General features: G+C 45.2%; 1 protein-coding gene across 3 annotated transcripts; it reads right to left on the reverse strand.

The window, feature by feature from the left end:
* Window positions 1-1,167: 1,167 nt before the first annotated feature.
* Window positions 1,168-19,523, reverse strand: CCR7 (C-C motif chemokine receptor 7). 3 transcript variants are annotated; one of them, XM_083583288.1, is made up of 3 exons: window positions 18,474-19,523; window positions 12,386-12,435; window positions 1,168-3,353 (listed from the first exon to the last, which is right to left on the reverse strand). In XM_083583288.1, the coding sequence occupies exon 3, from the start codon at window positions 3,345-3,347 to the stop codon at window positions 2,277-2,279; it is 1,071 nt and encodes a 356-aa protein (XP_083439414.1). In that variant the 5' UTR covers window positions 3,348-3,353; window positions 12,386-12,435; window positions 18,474-19,523; the 3' UTR covers window positions 1,168-2,276. The 3 variants fall into 3 exon arrangements, with proteins under 3 accessions (XP_083439414.1, XP_083439413.1, XP_083439412.1); XM_083583287.1 differs by lacking the exon at window positions 18,474-19,523 and adding an exon at window positions 13,767-13,925; XM_083583286.1 differs by lacking the exon at window positions 18,474-19,523 and having other exon boundaries at window positions 12,386-12,723.
* Window positions 19,524-20,812: the final 1,289 nt, after the last annotated feature.

Consider the following 20,812-nt stretch of genomic DNA (forward strand, 5'->3'; position numbering starts at 1 on the left):
GCACAAATCGTCATGAATGCATAATGAAAAGGATGGCCAGAGGGGACCCTTGCACTACAACTCCCCTCAGCCCCTGCCATTGTGGTTAATGGCAATCCAGCAAACAACAGAGTTCTCCATTCTCGAGGTGGGCAGTTAAGTTTTGCACTGGAAGAACATCTCTGGTGTGGGATGCCCAGGGCCGGATTTAGGTTTGATGAGGCCCTAAGCTACTGAAGGTAGTGGGGCCCTTTATATGTCCAGCTGTCCTTTGTCAACAATGAATTGTCACTGGTTTTTTTGTGTTGAATATCTGCTATATGGTAATTTATGGACCTAATAGGTATCTAAAGCCATTTGCACATGTTGCAATGCATCCAGTCCATGAAGAATGTAGGCACCCTATATATAGAAATGAGCAAACCAGTGATATTTTAGGGAGCAGGCTAGCAGGCGGGGCCCATGACTTACATCACAGGAGCCTACACAACACAAAACACTGTTGCTGTATGTAGGTTTTATTTTATTTGTTTTTTTATCTTATATTTTGGAAATGTACATCCAGTTTTTTTTCCCCTTTAATTTTTTTTGGGTGCTCCAAGAGCCTTAAGCTATAGCTTGTTTAGCTTATACATAAATCCGGCACTGGGGATGACTCACTTGTGGTGATGTGTTATCCCAAAAGGCTTCATAGTTGGAAGCCCAGGACTCCTCACTTCCCTGCATCCCCCACGCCCCCTACACACCTGGAGGTCAGTGGACGAGTTTCTCTTGCTAGTTTCAAAGATCTCATAAGCTGCATCCCACAGTAACTCAGAGCAGGGCTTTTAGTGCAGCTGCCCCTGTTCTATGGAAGTCTTCCTGGCGCCCAGGGACAGGTGGCCAATAACTGCATTTCCTGGAAACAATTAAAGACATTTCTCCCCCGTTCCAACAGGCTATCCCCAGCTGGACCAATGTGGGTTTTCCATGAGCTTGTCAGGCTTCCAGTCATGTTTTAAATGTACCTTTTGTGGTTTTAACTGCTTTGAATTCTCTTATATGCAAATTGCCAAGAAGCAGTGGTTTAGAAGGCAATTAATAACTCAGTGACGACGACGATGATCAATAATAATAGTAAGAGAGGAGAAGGTCCAAGGGCAGCACTTGGTTCCTCTTGAAGGGAGAGATGACCAGAGGCTTATGGTGTGTCTGTTAATATTTTGAGTTTATTTATAAATGTACAAGTTGAACACAGGTGGAGGCACAGCTTAACCCTCTTACAAGCAGCAAATGCTACGGTCCCACATCAGATTGCTAGAGAGGCAGCCCTCAAAATAGTACTTTCCTGAGTTCAAATATCTCTTCTGAGTCCCAGTCACTAACCGCGGCTTTTCTCCCCAACCCGGACCTTCCATAACTTGAGGGAATAGGGAAGGCATGCTGCATCACCCAATCTCTCCTGGGTTTCTCCTATTTAGAACATATTCGTGTCTCAAGAAGCCATCTTCTAACATTTGGCTCCTGCTGAGAGACCATTTCCTGAACATCACGAGCTATTAACATTCCTCTGACAAGTCTGAGACTCTGGACAGGTATTGCGTTAAGGCAAACCCCCGGGGATAGCTGTGTTCACAGCAATCTGCTAGAAAACACATGATAATATTCAGTAAGAGTAGATTAAATGGGCCCCTGAGCAGCTGCAGAGTGTGTTTACCTCACCACTGAGAAACGACAGAGAGTCCCACAGACAAAGCTAGGGAGCGGCCTAGAGACCAAGTCCTGTGTGAGAAGGCAGATAGGTACCTGGCCACTGTGAGAACAGTAATGCTGGACTAGATAGATGGGCCTTTGGCCTGATCCAACACAACTTTTCTTACATTCATTTAGGCCAGGGTTTCCCAAACGTGGCCCTCCAGCTGCTTTTGGACTGCAACTCCCATCATCCCTAGCTAGCAGGACCAGTGGTCAGGGGGTGATGGGTATTGTAGTGACAAAAACCAGGTGAAAACCCACGTTTGGGAAACCCTGATTTAGGCTCACTCTTCTAGTTCATAGGCAGAGTTTTGTCCCCACCATCAGCTCACTTCCTTGAGATCTGTGAGCAACTTTTCTGCAGTCCACATCTCTTTACTCTATACAACAGTCTGAATTATGCGAGTTGATTTGGGGGGGGGGTGGTCCATTGGTCCCTTCAGGCAACTTGGAAACATACCCATTGGGTGAGATTCAAAGGTTCCAAGTGTCAATCTCTCATGCTGACCAATGGAAAAGGCTGCTGTTGTGACACCAAGTTGACTGGCAGTCCGTGGGGCCTTTCAGGGGTAGAAAGTGGTGGTGGTGTCAGTTTCCGTGGCAATGGAGCACCTTGTGTTCTCCCGGTATGTTGACCACTGCCAGAGCTGCGCTTGGCTGATGCAGCCCAGGTTCTTGAGGAGCCGGAGCAAGTCATTGCGGAACTTGACACCTATGAAGGCGTACAGGAAGGGGTTGAGGCAGCAGCGGAAGCATGCCAGGCCATACGTCACATCATTGGCCACATCCATGCGCTTGATGACTTCGCATTCGCCATTGGTGTGGTTGAAGGCCGAGATGGTCTCAGCTAGTACGACGCCGTTGTAGGGCAGCTGGAAGAGGACAAAGACCACCATCACGGCGATGAGGACCTTGATTGCCCGGTTCTTCTCGAAGCTACGGGCTTGGAACAAGGTCCTGATGATGACACAGTAGCAGAACGTCATCACTAGGAGAGGCATCAGGAAGCCAAAGAGCATCTGGCAAATCCTGATGCCGGTGCTGAAGGCCAGCAAGTTGTACGCTAGGATGCTGCAGCGTGGCTTCTGTTGGTCAGACTCATAGATGCCCCTGTGGACCAGCTCAGGGATGGAGAGGACGAAAGCTAGTATCCAAATGGAGAGGCAGGTGACCTTGCTGGCGAAAACTCTCTGGGACCGAAGGCGGTGGGCTGAGGGGGCCTGGACAATGGCGAAATACCTGTCGATGCTGATGGAGAGCAGCAGCAACATTCCGCTAAAGAAGCTCATCTGGCAGATGCAATGGATGGCTTTGCAACCAAACTCCTTAAAGACCCAATACTTTGCTGCGCTGAAGGCCCAGAAGGGGAGAGTCAGCAGGAAGAGGATGTCCGCTATGGCGAGGTTGAGAAGGTAGATATCTGTCATCGTCTTGAGCCTCTTGAAGTAGATGTACGTCACCATGACCAGGCAGTTGCCTGCCAGCCCCACAAAACACACAAGGGAATATACAACGGGTAAGAAAACTGCACGGAATCGCCGGATCTCATCCTTCTTGCAGATGTCTGCATATGCATCGTAGTCAATCGTGAAGTTGCTATTGTAGTCGTATTCAGCTGTCACAGTCTGGCTCATGCAGAGCTAGGAGGCAGATAAAAGAATCAGTTACAACTTGCACATTGGAGGGGATAACATCTCTGCAGCATTTACCAAGTGACCCCCTCCCAAAAAACCCCAGGAAGCAATCTTCAGATCAGGGGGCACATTCATCGAGGAATTATATCTAGGTATAATTGTTTGATTCACAGTTTAACTATCATGGTTTCTCAAAAGGATCTAGTGGTCTTAGTAGATCACAAGTAGGTCAATTGTGTGATGCAGCAGCAACAAAAATGCTAATAATATTCTAGGTTGCATCAACAGAAGTATAGTGTCCTTGTCAAGGGAAGTAATAGTACCGCTCTATTCTGCCTTGGTCAGACCGCACTTGCAGTACTGTGTCCAGTTCTAGGTGCTACAATTTAAGAAGCTGGAATGTGTGCAGAGGAGGGTGACCAAGATGACCAAGGGACTGGAAACCAAGCCTTATGAGGAATGGTTGAGGCAGCTGGGTATGTTTAGCCTGGAAAAGAGGAGACTGGGAGGAGATATGATAGCCCTCTCCAAATATCTAAAGGGCTGTCACATGGGGGATAGAGCAAGGTTGTTTTCTCCTGCTCTGGAGGGTAGGACTCAAACCAATGGCTTCAAGTTACAAGAAAGGAGATTTCGACTAAGCACCAGAAAGAACTTTCTGACAGTATGACCTGTTCGACAATGGAACAGTATCCCTCAGGAGGTTGTGGACTCTCCTTCCTGGGAAGTGTTTAAGCAGAGGTTGGATGGCCATCTGTCATGAATACTTTAGTTGAGATTCCTGCATTGTTGGGGGTTGGACTAGATGTCCCTCGGGGTACCTTCCAACTCTACGATTCTATGATCCTATGAAGGTGTCCTGGAGGTCATTGCTAGATGAGGGTGCTCTCAGAGCTATCTAGCCACACACACAGACTGCAGTTCCAAGGATTTCCTGGGATTTCCCACTTTTAAGTCTCTAGGTTCCACATTAGATGAGCAGCCATTCACACAATTAGTAACTGCATTAAAGACAGTTTAGAAAGCAAATAGGGATGGGGACAGGGGACCATGAGTTCAGGGGTTCTCCAGATTGGGGAGGGAGGTGTCACAGAGATTGGAGAGTTCATGCCCCAATGCCATCATAGCTAGCCATTCACAGCCAAGAGTTTGATTAATCCTCTTTGTAAAGCCACCCAAGTTGGAAAGGTTCAAATGTGTACCAATGGAAGCTTTTCTTCCAATGCAAGTCGCCAGTGTGCTACTTAATAAGCGAGATGGACTGAAACACTCAGCAATGAGGACAGCCGTTGCCCTGCTGAGTATCTGCGATGTAGATAAAAAAATACAGGACTGAGATTGGAGCAAGTAAGAGCTACTCTCTCTGTTGCTCATCCCTGCAGCCCCAAGTGGAAAGAGTATTAGAGAAGAGGGTAAATTGTGTGGTCTCAAGAAGAACACTCCGCAGGGGCACTGGTGTGTGTGTGTGTGTGTGTGTGTGTTGGGAGAACAGAAGTGGGTTCTGTGTTTTGGGGCAGGCTTATAAGACATCTGTTTGGCTTCCTGTGCACACTTCCTTTCAAATTTCAGCGCTTGGCCCCGATCCAGATTTGGTTTGAAGGGCAAAAGGGTTAAAACGCCCCTGCTCCCCATCAGCTTCCCAGTATGAGCCCCACCATAGTGGCTAATTATTTAACAAACCTGCTGTGTAAGGACTGAAGACGTGAATAACGTCACACCCGGTTTGACCTTCAGGTCCCTTTCTCTCTGATTGACACTGTAGCACAGTGGTTCTCCATCAGCTAAGTACTGCAGACCCCCCTGTTTTGCAAAAGCCAAGCTACATGGACCCCCTATTTTTGAAAACTATGATATCTCTCTTGTAGTTTTTGTTGTGCAAATGGTGCCGCAGATCCCCTGCGTGGGTTCCGCCGACTCCCTGGAGTCTGTGAGCCACCAGCTGGGAACCACTTCTGTAGAACCATTTTTTCTCCCACCCACCAAGACGGGATGACTTCTACGTAAAGGGAATTTTCAGTATGTGACGTTTGAAAGCATTTTTATTTTGCAGAAAATGCCTGCCACCTAACAGGCATATGCTTACAGAAACTAAGCTTTCCAGGAATTGTATAGCCAAGCAAAAATTACGTTGCCAGAAAAAGAGGAAATGTATTGCCTAGAAATGCGCTGTTGACACAGACGTGCAAACAAAATGCACAGGCTAATTTATATTTATAGATGCAAATGCAGAAATAACTATTGCCGTGTTCATATAGATGTGCATGTCTCTCCATAGAGCAACTCACTCTGATGTAGCTACCTGCACTGTGGCAGCTCAGTTTGCTGCCCTGGTGCTCCCAGGTGATGGGTAATGCTGGGGCCCCCTCCTGCACTCGCCTCTTAAAGTTTTTTTTTACCTTTAAATTTGACTTTGTCTGGGCACCTTCTCCAATAAAATCATAGAATCGTAGAGTTGGAAGGGACCCTGAGGGTCATCTAGTCCAACCCCCTGCAATTCAGGAATCTCAGCTAAAGCACCTCTGCTTTAAAAACCTCCAATGAGTGAATGGGCAAGAGTATTGTTGGTCCAGAAATGGAAGGAAGAAGAAATACCAACGAAAGAAGAATGGCAGACGAAATTAATGGACTACGCAGAATTGGACAAAATGACAGGAAGGATTCGAAACCTGCGGGACCAGAGATTCACAGAAGATTGGAAGAAATATACGAATTATTTGAAGAGCAACTGTAATAAAAAAATTACACTAGTAGGACTACAAGAAGTTTTGTAAGGAGGAATGTATGAAATATTGCAAAGAAGAGAAAGAAGAGAGATATTAGTTAAGATTGGAAAATTTTCAGATGTGATTGATGGAAGTCAAAAAAATTGAATAAGATATAAAAGTATGTTTAATAATTGTTGAAAATGATATGTTAAAAAACTAATAAAAATATTTAAAACAAAACAAAACCAAAAAACCTTCCAATGAATGAGAGTGCATCACCTCGCCAGGAAGACTGTTCCACGGTTGAATAGAGAATTGTCCTCCGTAAAAAGAGGAACATGGGGATCACTAAAATGAGTTTATGACAGGGCTATCAACTTCTGGGGAAAAAAAAAACAACTGATGCAAATCAATGGGGAGAAACAACCACTCTATCTTTAGGGAATGTCTGCCATTTTCAGACGGAACAATAATTCATGACAGCGGTTAAATTTTCGAAAATTGCCACATTTGGGCCTGTGGGATACCAAGGAGGAAATTCTGATTAGGACATGTGAGTGTTGCCTTATGAAGGGTCACGTGTGATTGGTTCATTCCTTTTTGAGGATGTCATCATAGGCAGAAGAGGTTCTCTTTTTCAAACTTGGAGTTTCTGACCCCACATAAGGACAATGTGATGTGCAGTACTTACACCAAAGTTTCCCAACGAAATAAAATAAAAATGAAGGATGCTTCCTTAGCTACTGGCACAGTTAACTGAGATAGAGCAGAATCCTATAGCTGCCTACTTTTGAATTCAACAGGACCTGCTCCCAGGCAGTAGCTGGGCCACGGTTGTGTCTTAGGAACTGAGCTAGAAATCATGCAATTCCTGGTTCAGATCTTATCCCTATCATGAGCTCAGCAGGTGTGGGTGTTAAATGAGCCACTCTTTCTCAGTTCTTTATCTGCGGTATACAGATAATAACATTGATCTCCTGCCAAGGGCTGTTGTGTAGAGATTACAGTATTGATAATGTGGGTGAAACACCTTAAAACACTCAGAAAATGCTACATACACGCTAAACATCATTACAAAAGATGTTCCGGGGATGGTGGTGGAAATATTTCAAAAACAAAGGTGTGTCTGCACCAGCTGTTTCACTCACAACAAAAAGCTAACGGCAAAAGTTAGTGCATGGAATTCCCCTTTCAAAGGCTGACGGACTCCATCTCCCATCACCCTTGCTGGTTGGGGCTGATGGGAGTTGGAGTCCAACCCCATCTGGAGGGCACCCCTTCCAATATTCCTGGTTTATGTGATCTATACCTGGTCTTGGACAGCAGTCCAGATTAGTTTCCCGTTGCCGAGTTTTGCCCTGAGAAAAGTACCTGTTTCATTACATGGAACGAATATTTTCTCCACTACATTCCTCATGGTGCTGAACCGACAGCACTAGGGACATGATCCTGCTGGCGAAGTTCAGAATGAGAAGATTGTGCGTGACTAAATCTAACGGAGAAGAGGCATCAGAACCGCCATTGCAAGTGATATGGTCTGGAGTGCCTATCTGTGAATATCTTTACTGGTGGGAAAGTACGGTATATACTCATTTATTTATATTTCGCCTTTCCTCCAAGAAGCTCAAGGTAGCATATATGGGGCTGATACCCTGGGCGACCAGGGTTCAAATCCCCACTCAGCCACATGAAGCCCAGTTGGGCAACCTAGTCAGATGGGTGGGGTACAAAAAAGAAAAGTATTGTCGTCATGATCATCTTGGGCCAGTTGCCATCTCTTAGCCCTGCCTCACAGGGTTGCTGTGAGGATAAAATGGCATGGAGGAAAAGTGAGATAGAAATGCAAGAATAAATTAAGAAAGCAAACTGAGAATGCTTGGGGAATTCAAGTTATGTGAATTGAACTGCCCTGATTCTCACTTCCTAGACCTAGGTGTGGATTGTTGTTGTTTAGTCATTTAGTCGTGTCCGGCTCTTCGTGACCCCATGGACCAGAGCACGCCAGGCACTCCTGTCTTCCACTGCCTCCCGCAGTTTGGTCACACTCATGCTGGTAGCTTCGAGAACATTGTCCAACCATCTCGTCCTCTGTCGTCCCCTTCTCCTTGTGCCCTCCATCTTTCCCAACATCAGGGTCTTTTCCAGGGAGTCTTCTCTTCTCATGAGGTGGCCAAAGTATTGGAGCCTCAGCTTCACGATCTGTCCTTCCAGTGAGCACTCAGGGCTGATTTCCTTAAGAATGGATAGGTTTGATCTTCTTGCAGTCCATGGGACTCTCAAGAATCTCCTCCAGCACCATAATTCAAAAGCATCAATTCTTCGGCGATCAGCCTTCTTTATGGTCCAGCTCTCACTTCCATACATCACTACTGGGAAAACCATAGCTTTTACAATACGGACCTTTGGTGGCAAGGTGATGTCTCTACTTTTTAAAGGTGTGGACTAGGGCTTCATTATCCTTTGGATTTTGCATTGCTTGGGATTTTGTGATGCAATTCATGGCATTAAGGGAGGGGGAAGCAACTCCCCAAAAGCATGTGTATTTCTGACTAAAATACCTCAAGAAAGGTGTACCGCGAGATAAAGTATGTATCAACTAGGTACTTCGTCATAAAGCAGTATTTCAATACAAATTTTAGTGCAGATTAATGTGGGAAAATGGTGGGAAAGACTTAGGAACAAACATATGCAAAATTGACATGAACCCAAACCAAAAATCCATCCATCCCTTGGTGCACCAATCTTTGGCAGCAGAGAAGTAACCATAAGGAAGGTCATGATGAGTTCTGTCATCGTGCTAAACCATAATTAGCACAAGCCATGGTCTGTTCATGGACTTCAAACTATGGTTTCTGATTCAGGCTAGCTGGCGTCTCACAAAACATGGTCTATCAGCTCAGACATCGCACCAAACCATAGCTACCGTATTTTTTGTACCATAACACTCACTTTTTTCCTCCTAGAAAGTAAGGGGAAATGTCTGTGCGTGTTATGGAGCGAATGCCTACGGATGGCGGGGGGATCTGCTGCAGTCGTGAGCAGAGGATCCATGGTTCCCCTTCCTTCCCTCCTCCGTGGCTCGCTTTGAAACAACAAAGCAGGAGAAGAGCCGCTGAGTGGGGAGGAGAGAGGGACAGAGAGCCTGCTTGCTTTAAAGGAGCAAAGCGGGAGAGGAGAGTGTAAGCGGCTCCTGTCCGGTTGGCTCCTTTAAAGCAAGCAGGCTCTCTGTCCCTCTCTCCTCCCCACTCAGCTGGCTAAATAGCAGCAAAGTTTTTCAGCGAGCCGGGGAGGAGGGAGAGAAGCAGAGCCTGCTTGCTTCTCCTCTTATACCCCTTTTCTGCATTATTAACAGCATCCTTCTCCACCCACCCCACGCGTGTTCCTTGTCCCTTGAGTGCTTTTCCTTCCCTCCCCACTTAAATCATGGTTACAAAGCACGGATCCACATGGATCCTCAGGATTTTTGCACTGGATCACCCCAAATTCACCATCAGATCACATAGCATGTCCATGGCTACAGCTTGCACCAAAAAAATCACGCACCCACTGTTGCCTGGGGCCGCAGTGGTGCAAAAACGTGGTTGCAAAGCATGGATCCACTTGGATCTTCAGGATTTTTGCATTGGGCTACCCCAAACTCACCGTCAAATCACATGTCTGTGGCCACAGCATGAACCACAAAAATCATACATCCACTGTTTCGTTTAGAATATATTTTTTTCTTGTTTTCCTCCACTAAAAACTATGTGCGTGTTATGGTCGGGTGCGTGTTATAGAGCGAAAAATACGGTAAGTGTCCATCATGCCTTGGGTCAATTTTGGCATGATGTCTGCACTCTTAAGAGAACAGGTTTTAAAAGCCTATTTTGTGGTCAAAAGCTCTCCCTCCACTCAGAAAAGGGTGATTCCATATCCCTCTGCCACTTGTGGGTGACCACAGCATGTGATCTGTGATTCATGTCTTTACAGTCCCTTGCTATGTCACATGGGAAGCTGGTGTGTGTTTCCCTGACATTTGCACTGGAAAGTCCAGACAATGAAAACAACACACTGGGGTTGCCCATTTTCAAACGTGGAAGAGGCATGATATTTCAGGACTGAGTCTGAGCAGTGCCGCATTTACGTATAAGCTAAACAAGCTATAGCTTAGGGCCTCACTCTCTTGGGGCCCCCAAAAAAATTTAAAGGAAAGAAACACACCTGGATGCACATTTCCAAAATATAAGATAAAAAACAAATAAAATAAAACCTACATAAAGTAAGTAATGGGCCCTGCCTGCTAGCCTGCTCCCTAAAATATCACTGATTTGCTCCTTTCTATACATAGGGTGCCTACATTCTGCATGGATTGGTTGCATGGCAACATGTGCAAATGGCTTTAGATACAGTGGTACCTCGGGTCAAGAACTTAATTCATTCTGGAGGTCCATTCTTAACCTGAAACTGTTCTTAACCTGAAGCACCACTTTAGCTAATGGGGCCTCCCGCTGCTGCCGTGCCACCACTGCATGATTTCTGTTCTCATCCTGAAGCAAAGTTCTTAACCCGAGGTACTATTTCTGGGTTAGTGGAGTCTGTAACCTGAAGCATCTGTAACCTGAAGCATCTGTAACCCGAGGTACCACTGTACCTATTAGGTCCATAAATTACCATGTAGCATATATTTAACACAAAAAAACCGTGACAATTTGTTGTTGACAAAGGAAAGCTGGGCATCTAAAGGACCCCATTACCTTCAGTAGCTTAGGGCCTCATCAAACCTAAATCTGGCCCTGAGTCTGAGATATGTTTTGGTTTAGGATAGGGGTAGGGAGGATGGGGATGGAGAAGGAACAGGGTCAGTGGGAAGGGGGGGGGTTGGAGAAATGGACAGGAACTGCTGGGGACTTTGCTGGTGTGTTTTGTTGCAAAAATAGCAAGGAGAGGCAGAGCAAAAGAGAGGGGAACGGGATCTGTAGTGAATGAGGGAGGGAGAAGGGGCATGTACTGCACACATGGCGGGTTGAGGAGTGGCAGAGGTGCAGAGAGAAAGAACCACAGCGGGTTGGGAGGCGAACCGGCCACACAAAGTTTAAAAGGGAAAACACACCGAGCTCTGAGGCCTGCAAGAAAACCTTGCGGTGGGCTTGTGAGCGAGGGCTCCTACCACATCCTGTGGGTGGACCTGCAGAAGGAGCATCGCCCAAAGAGAAAGGAAAGAGAGGCAGCCCACCACCAAACACCTCCACCCTCTCCCTTGAATGTGTGTGTGTGTGTGAGAGAGAGAGTGAGAGCCTGTATGAAAGTGAGAATGAGGGGAAAGAGGAGCTCCAGAGTCAACCTCAGTTCACAACTTAGCAACACGCCTTTCTTCAGAGGTGGGAATAAAATGCACCTTGAGATGGTTGCCCAGGAGGATGGGAAAAGCTGCCCCTTTTCCATTTCCCATTTTTCCAATCTAAACTTCAGTTCTCTACATTTTGGCAATCTTAATAGTAGTAGTAGTAGTAGTAGTAGTAATAATAATAATAATAATAATAATAATAATAATAATAATGTATTTATTTATACCCCACCCATCTGGCTGAGTTGCCCCAGCCACTCTAGGCAGCTTCCAACTCATATAAATAATAATAATAAATCGTCAAACATTAATAGTAACAATCTGATCCGATATTTAAAAAATCACAATAACTTTAAAAATAAACAACTTATATCCAATAAAGCGATATTTAATAATCCATTGGAATTCAATAGTAAGCAGTAAAATTTAACATCAGCAAATCGTAATTAATCAGTTTACACTTATCAATTACAATAAAGAATTACTAATCTATAACCAATAAAAATAGTCCTCATGAAAATTCACCAGCGTTTTAGCTCAGATTTCTCCTAATGAGCACATTCTTGGGTATGCAGTTTTGCTAATTTTTGCAATGCCCCCTAAAATCATTCATCTCTGTAGGTTATGTTTTAGTAATGTATTCACCCACCTGCACACTTGACTTGAGTATATGCATTTTTGTACGCATTGCTTGGCTGGAGAACGGTTTGGCAAGATTCTGAGAAGTGTGGATTTCAAAGGATGGCTGTGGTTTGGTGCATGCGTCTCTGCAGAGCATGCGGTCCAGCTAGGCTCGCCTTTAAATGCAAGCCGAATCAAATTTCTATTGCCCAGTGGCCATTTGTCAAGCACCCTGAACCTTTAATCTTTCCCATTGCCCAACTTCTTCCCTTTACTGACATGGGAAGGTGGAGCAAGGGAACATGCAACAGACTCTGTATCAGATGACTTCACCCCACCCCACAGCAGCAGTGCTCAAGGGACACCGGCCGTTTGGGTCAGCTCCTTACCTGAAAAAGGAGAGGCAAGTTCAAAACGACGACCGCTCTCAGCTTTTTATCTAGAGGAGGGAAACACAATGCACACAGTGACACAGAAAACGGCTGGGGCGACACAGAAGAGGACATGAAGAGAAGGCAGCCTTGCAAATTTAAGTGACGGCTGAAATATCGTGGTCTTTCAGCAAAGTTGTTCATGCCCACTCTGAAATGCTTGTAGAAAAGGCTGCAGCGAGGACAGATCATGCGTTAGCTGTGATAAACAGGGCTGCGATTTGGGATTTATTTTCGTAGAGGGGAGCAGGTGGTTTCTAAGGTTCAAAAGTGGTTTCACTGGATGGCTGTTTCGAAGGGGGTGGTTGTAGACGATGGCTGCACCACCACTCCAGGCAAATTATATTGCTGGCAGGTGTGCCCCCGTCACAGCTGCTGCTTCCCCCAACCCCTGCTCCCCCTCCGCCTCAAGGATGGCAGTTGCAAGGCCAGAGTTGGCCCTAGGGTAGCAGTTGCTGACACCTATCCTATGGTCGCCAAAGCTTGTGACCATAAGACAGGAGGTTTGGAAGTCCAAAACTGCGCTTTGCATTGTGCCCAGAGGACTACAAAAAGCTGTTCCGAAAGCAGCTTTCCAAGCAAGCATGAGCTCTGCATCATCTTATCTAAAGCAGTTTGCCCAGTTCATTCCTTATTCCCCCCTTTGTGATTTATATTATTATTATTATTATTATTTACAACAGAAAACAGAACTGACATCATTCAAACCAATGTTGCTGGGGAAAAATACACGTATGTTTATTTTTCCTATCAAAGTGGCATCTCATTCATAAGTATGTGCCATTGAGCATGCACAGAAAGCCTCACTTATCACTGAGTGTGTAGGTCCTTAGAGATTAGGGGCTTCCTGTTCAGAAAAGATAGTCTGAGCCTCTATACCCCCTGGCTTTAGAAATGAGAGCGGGGTGGAGTTTATCACTTTTAACAGAAGAGGTTTTTAACATGAATAAATCAAAACACCACATTGTGGTCCTTTCCTCTGTCTTGTAATTTGAAATTTGGGCTTCTTTTAACAGCTGTCCTGGGAGCCAAGGCAAGGCAGTAAGTAGCACATTGTGTTCATTGAAACACACACCTTCCAAGGAAGGAGAGATGGCAGGGCTTTTAAACCTGACCCCCCCCCACTTGGAAGCCCTTGCCCCCATTCCCAGATGGGTGTCTGAGCACAAGGCCGCCATCATTTAACGGCAAGCGAATTCTACTCTGCACATGCCCAGAAACACACTGCCATTGTGATTGTTCCCAAGTAGCCTTGGAGCTAGAAACAGGTTCAGAGGCTAGCTTCTGACTCAATTTGAACCCTGAAGTTGAGGTTGAGAGAGAGAGAAACAGGACTTACCTCTGTCCATGGCCTTTTGCTAACTTGCCACAAAACCAGACAATGACAGCTAGTGAAAGGGAGCTTAGAATGATGCTATGCGAAGAGCAATTTATAGGAACTTCCTTTCTTTTTTTTTCTTTTTGGCTCAGCCCTCATACTCTTGCAAGGACGGAGCACATGATGTGTTGCGCTCAGAGGCTGAGATTTTACTTGCTGTTCCTTCTCCTGCCTGGAGCACAGCCTCAGTGAGGGGGCCCTTGATAGCCTCAGGTGTTTCCTGCTGCCCTGAGAGAATGCAGATGGCCCAAGTGATAAGGAGATCTTTGCCCTTTTCGAGAAGAAGAACCTGCAGAATGAATTGTTGCAAGTCATCCTCTGGCAAAGGGTGAAAAATGGCTTTCTCTGTGGTCTCCGAGGAACAGGTGGCATATATATTTATATTCTTACGAGCCCCCGCTTTTCACCCAAGAAGGCCCACAAAGCATGCAAGGACCACCAGAGGAGGAAAGCACCCTCTGCAATAAGTAACTTGCCTCTGTCCCCAGACAGAGTTTTCTTTGAAACCAAACACTGAACAAAAAGGCACGCTGCCCGCATCTGTGCCCCTCTATTTATTTTTCCTGGTGCTGCCGCAAAGTGACTTCCAGAAGAAGAATAAAGCAATACCAAAAAACAAACAAAACAACAACAACAAACGAGATTAAAGACAAACCCAGGGCACATGAAAACACCATCCTGCACCATCTAGGTCAGGTTTATGCCTCATAAGGATGAGCAAATCTGTTCGAACTTTACCGAGATCTGTTAGGAGACTCCTATTCCCTTCCCAGAATTACAATTCCCAGCATTCCCTCTGATTGTTAAGCCACTTTAGAAATCGTAGCTCGGGGCAGGGGAGGGAACTAGGTGTCTCCCCGCGACTCTCAGTGTTAAGTTGTGGGTGAACATATCAGACAACACAGCGATTCTTCAAACAGCTCTTGTTTATTCACAGGCCAGAACAGAACTGCACTGAAGGGTTTAGCCAGCCTGCTTATACAGTGGGACCTCGGGTTACATACGCTTCAGGTTACAGACTCCGCTAACCCAGAAATAGTGCTTCAGGTTAAGAACTTTGCTTCAGGATGAGAACAGAAATCGTGCTCCGGTGGCGCGTTGGCAGCAGGAGGCCCCATTAGTTAAAGTGGTGCTTCAGGTTAAGGACAGTTTCAGGTTAAGTACGGACCTCCGGAACGAATTAAGTACTTAACCCGAGGTACCACTGTATAGAGCTCCACTACAAAACAACTGTAACCACTTTCTGTAACTATCCAATCACTGAACATCACTTTCAATCCCTTATTTGCATATGTGGACCTGAGTGAAAACTATCTACAGTATCCCCCTGCTGACCCAGGGTGACAACTTCAGTACATAACACTCAGCATCCCTTAACAAACTACAGCTCCCAGGATTCTTTGGGGGAAGTTGTACATTTAACCAACATAGTTAAAGCAGCAGAAGTATAAGAAGCAAGGCCAGTACAAGAAAAGCAACTCAGGTAACATATCAAAGGCTTCGGGAATTGGAAATGTTTTTGCCTGGATTAAAAAAGGTCTCAAGCAGGGATTTATTTGGTATTGTATGCATTGTGCCTTGCAGTTATTTTTTAAAATCATAGTTTAATAATTATTGTAATTGTTGAGAGTGATTTTCTGTTTAATTATAATTTGCTGATCTTTTGAGAGTTAATTTTATTTCTGTTATAAGGTCTCAGATACAGAATGTTCATAAATGTACAAGGCAAACACATACATAAGTATATGTCAGAGACGTGGCTGAATTGAAAGCCTGGGAAGTGTCTGACTCTGGAGATGAAGCAATGCCAGTACAGAGAGAGCCAGAGTCTGACTCTGGAGACGAGGGATTGCAGCCACAGACAGAGCAGGAGTGGGTTAGTTTAGCCCCCCTTGATCAAGAGTTCCCTGACTCAGATAGAGCAGCAGACCCGGAAAGATCACAGGCAGAGGGGGGGGAGGAGATAGACGGCATTGAGGGGGTTGCTATGCAACCAGGAGGGAGGCAGCATTTAGACGGCTCTTCATTTGAGAGCGGGGGGGGGGGGGAGTCTACTCACCTTCTCCCCAAAGCAGAAGAGTTGAAAGGGTTAAAAGAGAGGAAGGACTGGACTTTGGCACCCTTCATGCTGCAAAAGGGGCAGAGACTCAGAGTGACCAACTCATAGATAAGAGTGGCAGGCCCAAAACCACTCTCTGGATGTTAATTGTAAATAAACGTACCATAAAACTGCCAGAGACTCATTAATTCTTATCAGAGCTTGCTTGTCTGCATGAGATCATTACAGTACAGTGGTGCCTCGCAAGACGAAATTAATCCGTTCCGCGAGTCTCTTCGTCTTGCGGTTTTTTCGTCTTGCGAAGCACGGCTATTAGCGGCTTAGCGGCTATTAACGGCTTAGCGGCTTTAAGAAAACAAGGAAACAAAAGAACAAAGGAAACAAACTCGCAAGAACTCGCAAGACGTTTCGTCTTGCGAAGCAATCCCATAGGGAAAATCGTCTAGCGAAGCGACGCAAAAACCGAAAAACCCTTTCGTCTTGCGCGTTTTTCGTTTTGCGAGGCATTCGTCTTGCGGGGCACCACTGTACATACACCACGTGTCTGAAATAGCACAGGAGAGCAATCCTGAAGCCATTTTGACTCTCCCAAATTGACCTCAAATATTTCTCTGCAAGGAGGAAGGAAACAGGAAAAGCTTTACAATTGTATTTGGACTGTAGGGGCTTACATTTCCCTGCAAAAACAGTCTGGCAAGTATATGTTAAGCTGAGCAAACTATCAATATGTGTAAGAGATTCAGGAACTAAAGTATTTACCATCTCAAAGGAATGGCCAGGCTACCCAGGAAATGCAATCAAGTAAGGCATTATCAGGTATCCTGGCAGACAGGAGAGAAGCTACACTCAGAATTCTGCTGGAGACCGCCTCCTTCTGTGATGTTTTGGGCAGGGGTGTAGGAAAGGGGGGTGGAGGGGCCGGGCTGCCCCAGGTGCCATCATGGAGGGGGGTGACAAATTATCAAGGAACAATTACTACCCTACTAGGGCGGTTTATTAAAAACCTTTTTTTGAAAATGCCTGCTGCAAAGGTCTTATCTTACTACACTAGGGATTATATAGCTATATATGAAATTTCATGCATATCAGTTAATATCTTGGCCTTCCTCCACGAAAATAGCTGTTTACTTGGCCGTTTTCCTATGTCGTGAAGGCTGAAATTTCCCCAAGGCTGGATTATTTACTTCTGTGTGCTTGTGTATCTGTGTCTCCCTTGTATCTATTAGGGACTATTCTCTCGCCTTTCCTTTGATATCGATGCTAATGATTACTTTTAATTTTAGAGAAAGTGTTTAATTTAAAAAGGACCTGTACTATAGAATAACAGTGGTAACAATACAATGAAGACAAGTAAATATTTTGGGGAGGGTGGTCCCAGAGACCTAGTGCCACCATCTCAAAGAGGATAAAATGGGTGGACTTTGGTACTCTTTTGTCCTCCCCTCCCCCAATGTCTTTCTCTCTATCTGAGCTGGCTCCCAGCCTGTTACTGTTACATGCAGGGAAACCCATGTGGGGTCCCTCTCTGTGTAAAGTCTTCAAGCTGTCCCTGCGCACGCCTGACAAATCTGTCCCATTGTCAAAATTTATCTTTCCCCCCACCTCCAGTCTCCGTTGTTCTGAGTCCTGGCTGAGGGGAAAAACAGAAGATGGATGGTCATCGGTCAGGGATGGTCTAGTTGAGATTCCTGCATTGCCCCAGGGGTTTGGCTAGAAGACCCTCAGGGGTCCCTTCCAACTCTACCATTCTCTGGTGCAGGCTTGTGCAGTTTTAGGTACAAGTTGGATGCAAGGGGTGCATAGGATTGCAGCCCATCTTATGCACTGTCGGCTCGGGAATAAGTCCCACTGATCATGATGAGACTAGATTGCTGCTGTGCAGTCCTGTTTTTAAAATAAATGTTTTCCTTTTCAGATAATACAGAGCATGGTGAAGTCATAATAAAAAAAAAACGTCCCCTTCAGTAGTTTCAAGCACTACTACAGGTTCCACATAATATCTGTACTGCATTGTTGACTGTGACAGCACCTGCACTTTGGAAATCCCCGCCTATTGCAACAAAGCACATGCCTTTGCTAGACTCTTTTCGGGCACCTGCTAAGAGCATTCTTCTTTAGGCAAGCACACCTAGATGCTTAGGAAGTTGAAGTGATTTTAATCTTAATATTTTAGCTTTTGTATGTTTTAAAGTAGGATTGTTAATTCTTCTTGATTTTACTGCTGTGGTGTTTTCTTGTTTTCTGTTTTGGTAAACCACTTTGCAGGTTTCTAAAAATAAATTTCATTAAATAAATAAACAATAAATATAAATAAAACAACACAAGCCAAAACACAATCCACCCTGTAGATTTAAGTATCTGTCCATAGTTGCCTACTTGTTATCAGAGGCCCAGAATCCATATTCCTTTGTAAGAAAATATGAAATAACGTAAAACCATTTTTGCAGGCAAAAATAAAAATTAGAAAAAATCAATTGTGTGTGTGTGGGGGGGTACCACCGGGTACCACCTGACCTTCCCACGCCTCTGGTTTTTGGGGGTGGTATAGGGTGGGCAATTTCAAAACTATTTATAGGGGCTTGCACACCATTTTTCTGGGTCTCTCTTACCTCCTTGCAAAGAGGGGAGGGAACTCTGTTGCAACAGAAAAATAAAGATCTGCCTTGCCTCTATCCGTTCATCTTTGACTGATCATGGACTTAGGGGACTCGGTCCCTTGGGGACTTGGGCAGCAAAAGCCAAACCCCCAATTTTTTCTATAAGATTCCCTCAAGGGATTCTGGGCCCTGTAGTTTACCCCTCACAGAGTTACTATTACCAGCAACCCTTCACAAACCACAGCCACCAGAAGTCTTTGGATTTGTTTCGAAGCTATGGCGTGTTCACCATCAACACTTTCAGAGTCTCGCCTGGTTTAGTTGAAAAGGAGAAAGAGGGCTTAAGTGTCATCAACATGCTGATGACTCGTATTCACTCCAAATCCCCAGACAACTTTGCTCACTGTATGTATATGTGTGGGAGAACCGGGGGCGGCAGTCTTCAGGTAGAGAGAGAGAGAGAGAGAGAGAGAGAGAGAGAGAGAGAGAGAGAGAGAGACTGAGTTTTGTGGCTGCCATGTGAGAATCAGCCTTGGGAGTGGGGCACAGAGGTGTGTCGTAACTTTGGGGAAAATGACAGTGCCCTTCATGACTAGCCCTGTAGGTCCACATGCCTCTTCCTTAGCTCTCGCTGCCTCTGTTTATGGCAGGTTTATTTGGGCAATTGGTATACCACTTCATGTTTCGAAAGAAAACCTCTAAGCAGTTTGCACGATCTTAAAAAACCCCCCACAAAATAAAATACGGCAAAATTCACACTCTAGAGGGGCACAGATATTGGGATGCAATATCTTCTAAAAGCATCACTATAAACTGAAACAACACAAACAGGGGGACCATAAAAACCATGAGCAAATCTGAAATACGGCAGAGGCAGCTGGCCCTCCTTCACCACACGCAAAAAACTCGTCTACAGAGGTAACAGCAGCACCCTCACTTTTGCCGCTGTTGCCCCAGCTTAAAGATGAGGCACTAAAATATGAGGCAAAATCACACATTCCTCCAGAAAAATGGGTAATCATGGGGCAATTATAGCATATCTTAGTGTGGCCCACACTAAGCAAGCGGTTTGTTTGTTTGCTTATTTATATTAGGCTCCTCCCCTTTAACTCCCCCTCTTTTGCAACAAGCTCGTTTGCTTAGAATAAAACAATTAAAATATATGTTAATTACTTTCAAGGACCTTTGAGGACTTGAGCAGTTACTGAAATTTAGCCGTTGCAGCAGCAGCAGGAGGATAAAAACGACAACCTCCTCAGGGGAAATGGCATGAAGGAAGACGCTTTTCAGCTTGCTCCCTATGGGAAGCATGGTTACAGAGAGTGTCCCGTGAGTGATTTTACCAGCTCTCCTTGAAAATTTGCTTCGGGTGATTGCTATCGCTCTGCACGGCTGTGGCCTGATTTGCCCTTTTCTTTATCTGTTAAATGCCGAAAGATTCATTCAATGGTTTAGAAACTGCTTTACTCCGTAACCGCAGAGCCATATCTTGCAGAAGAAACAGGTGTATTATCTATCTTCTAGAGATTTTTTTTTAAAAAAAGAAAAATTAAAAACCACTTCCAGGAAATGGATCTTAAAGGTTCTGCACCGAGTATGCACGAACAGGAAGTTGTAAAAATGTCTAACCCGCAAGAACAATACTGTACAACCTTGTGCATAAGAGATCTTGGCCGGTCTCAATTCATTTATAGTCACAGTGGGTTGGAGTCAGACTAAGGGAGCTGAATTTGGGCCCCATTGAAACCAATGGGACTAGTCAAACACAGCTTAAGATCCATTTCTTTCAATAGGATCAAGGCTGCACCCTTAACACCCCAATGCTGGTTGCTTGAGTGGGGAAGGGTTAGGATGAAGTGCAGGCATCTCTCTGCTGTCTTCCGCCAGCAAAGGTGAGTGCTGCTGCTCTTCCATAAGGCAGAGACACACAGACACAACAACAACAACAACAACAACAACAACAACACCAACACCCTGCCCCTCAGCCACTCTGGGCAGCTTCCAGCACATCTAAAAACATAATAAAATGTCAAACATCAAAAACTTCCCTAAACAGGGTTGCCTTTAGATGTCCTCTAAAAGTCAGAGTTGTTTATTTCTTTGACATCTGATGAGAGGGCGTTGCACAGGGAGGGTGCCATGACCAATAAGGCTGTAGTCTGTGGGACCAAGGTAGATGAGATGTTGAGCTTGCTCCAACATCTTGTCATTTTTAAATTGCTTGTAGAAGCCATGGGGAGGTTGATTTTCAAAACAGGACCTTGTCTCAACCCTTTCTCTCCCCCAATGTGTTCTCAGCGTCCTGCCACCCTACATGTCAGCGGCTGCTAGCCCCAGGTGGGAAGCAGAGA

This window comes from Podarcis filfolensis (assembly GCF_964270895.1).
Source record: "Podarcis filfolensis genome assembly, chromosome: 13".
Classification (NCBI taxonomy): domain Eukaryota; kingdom Metazoa; phylum Chordata; class Lepidosauria; order Squamata; family Lacertidae; genus Podarcis; species Podarcis filfolensis.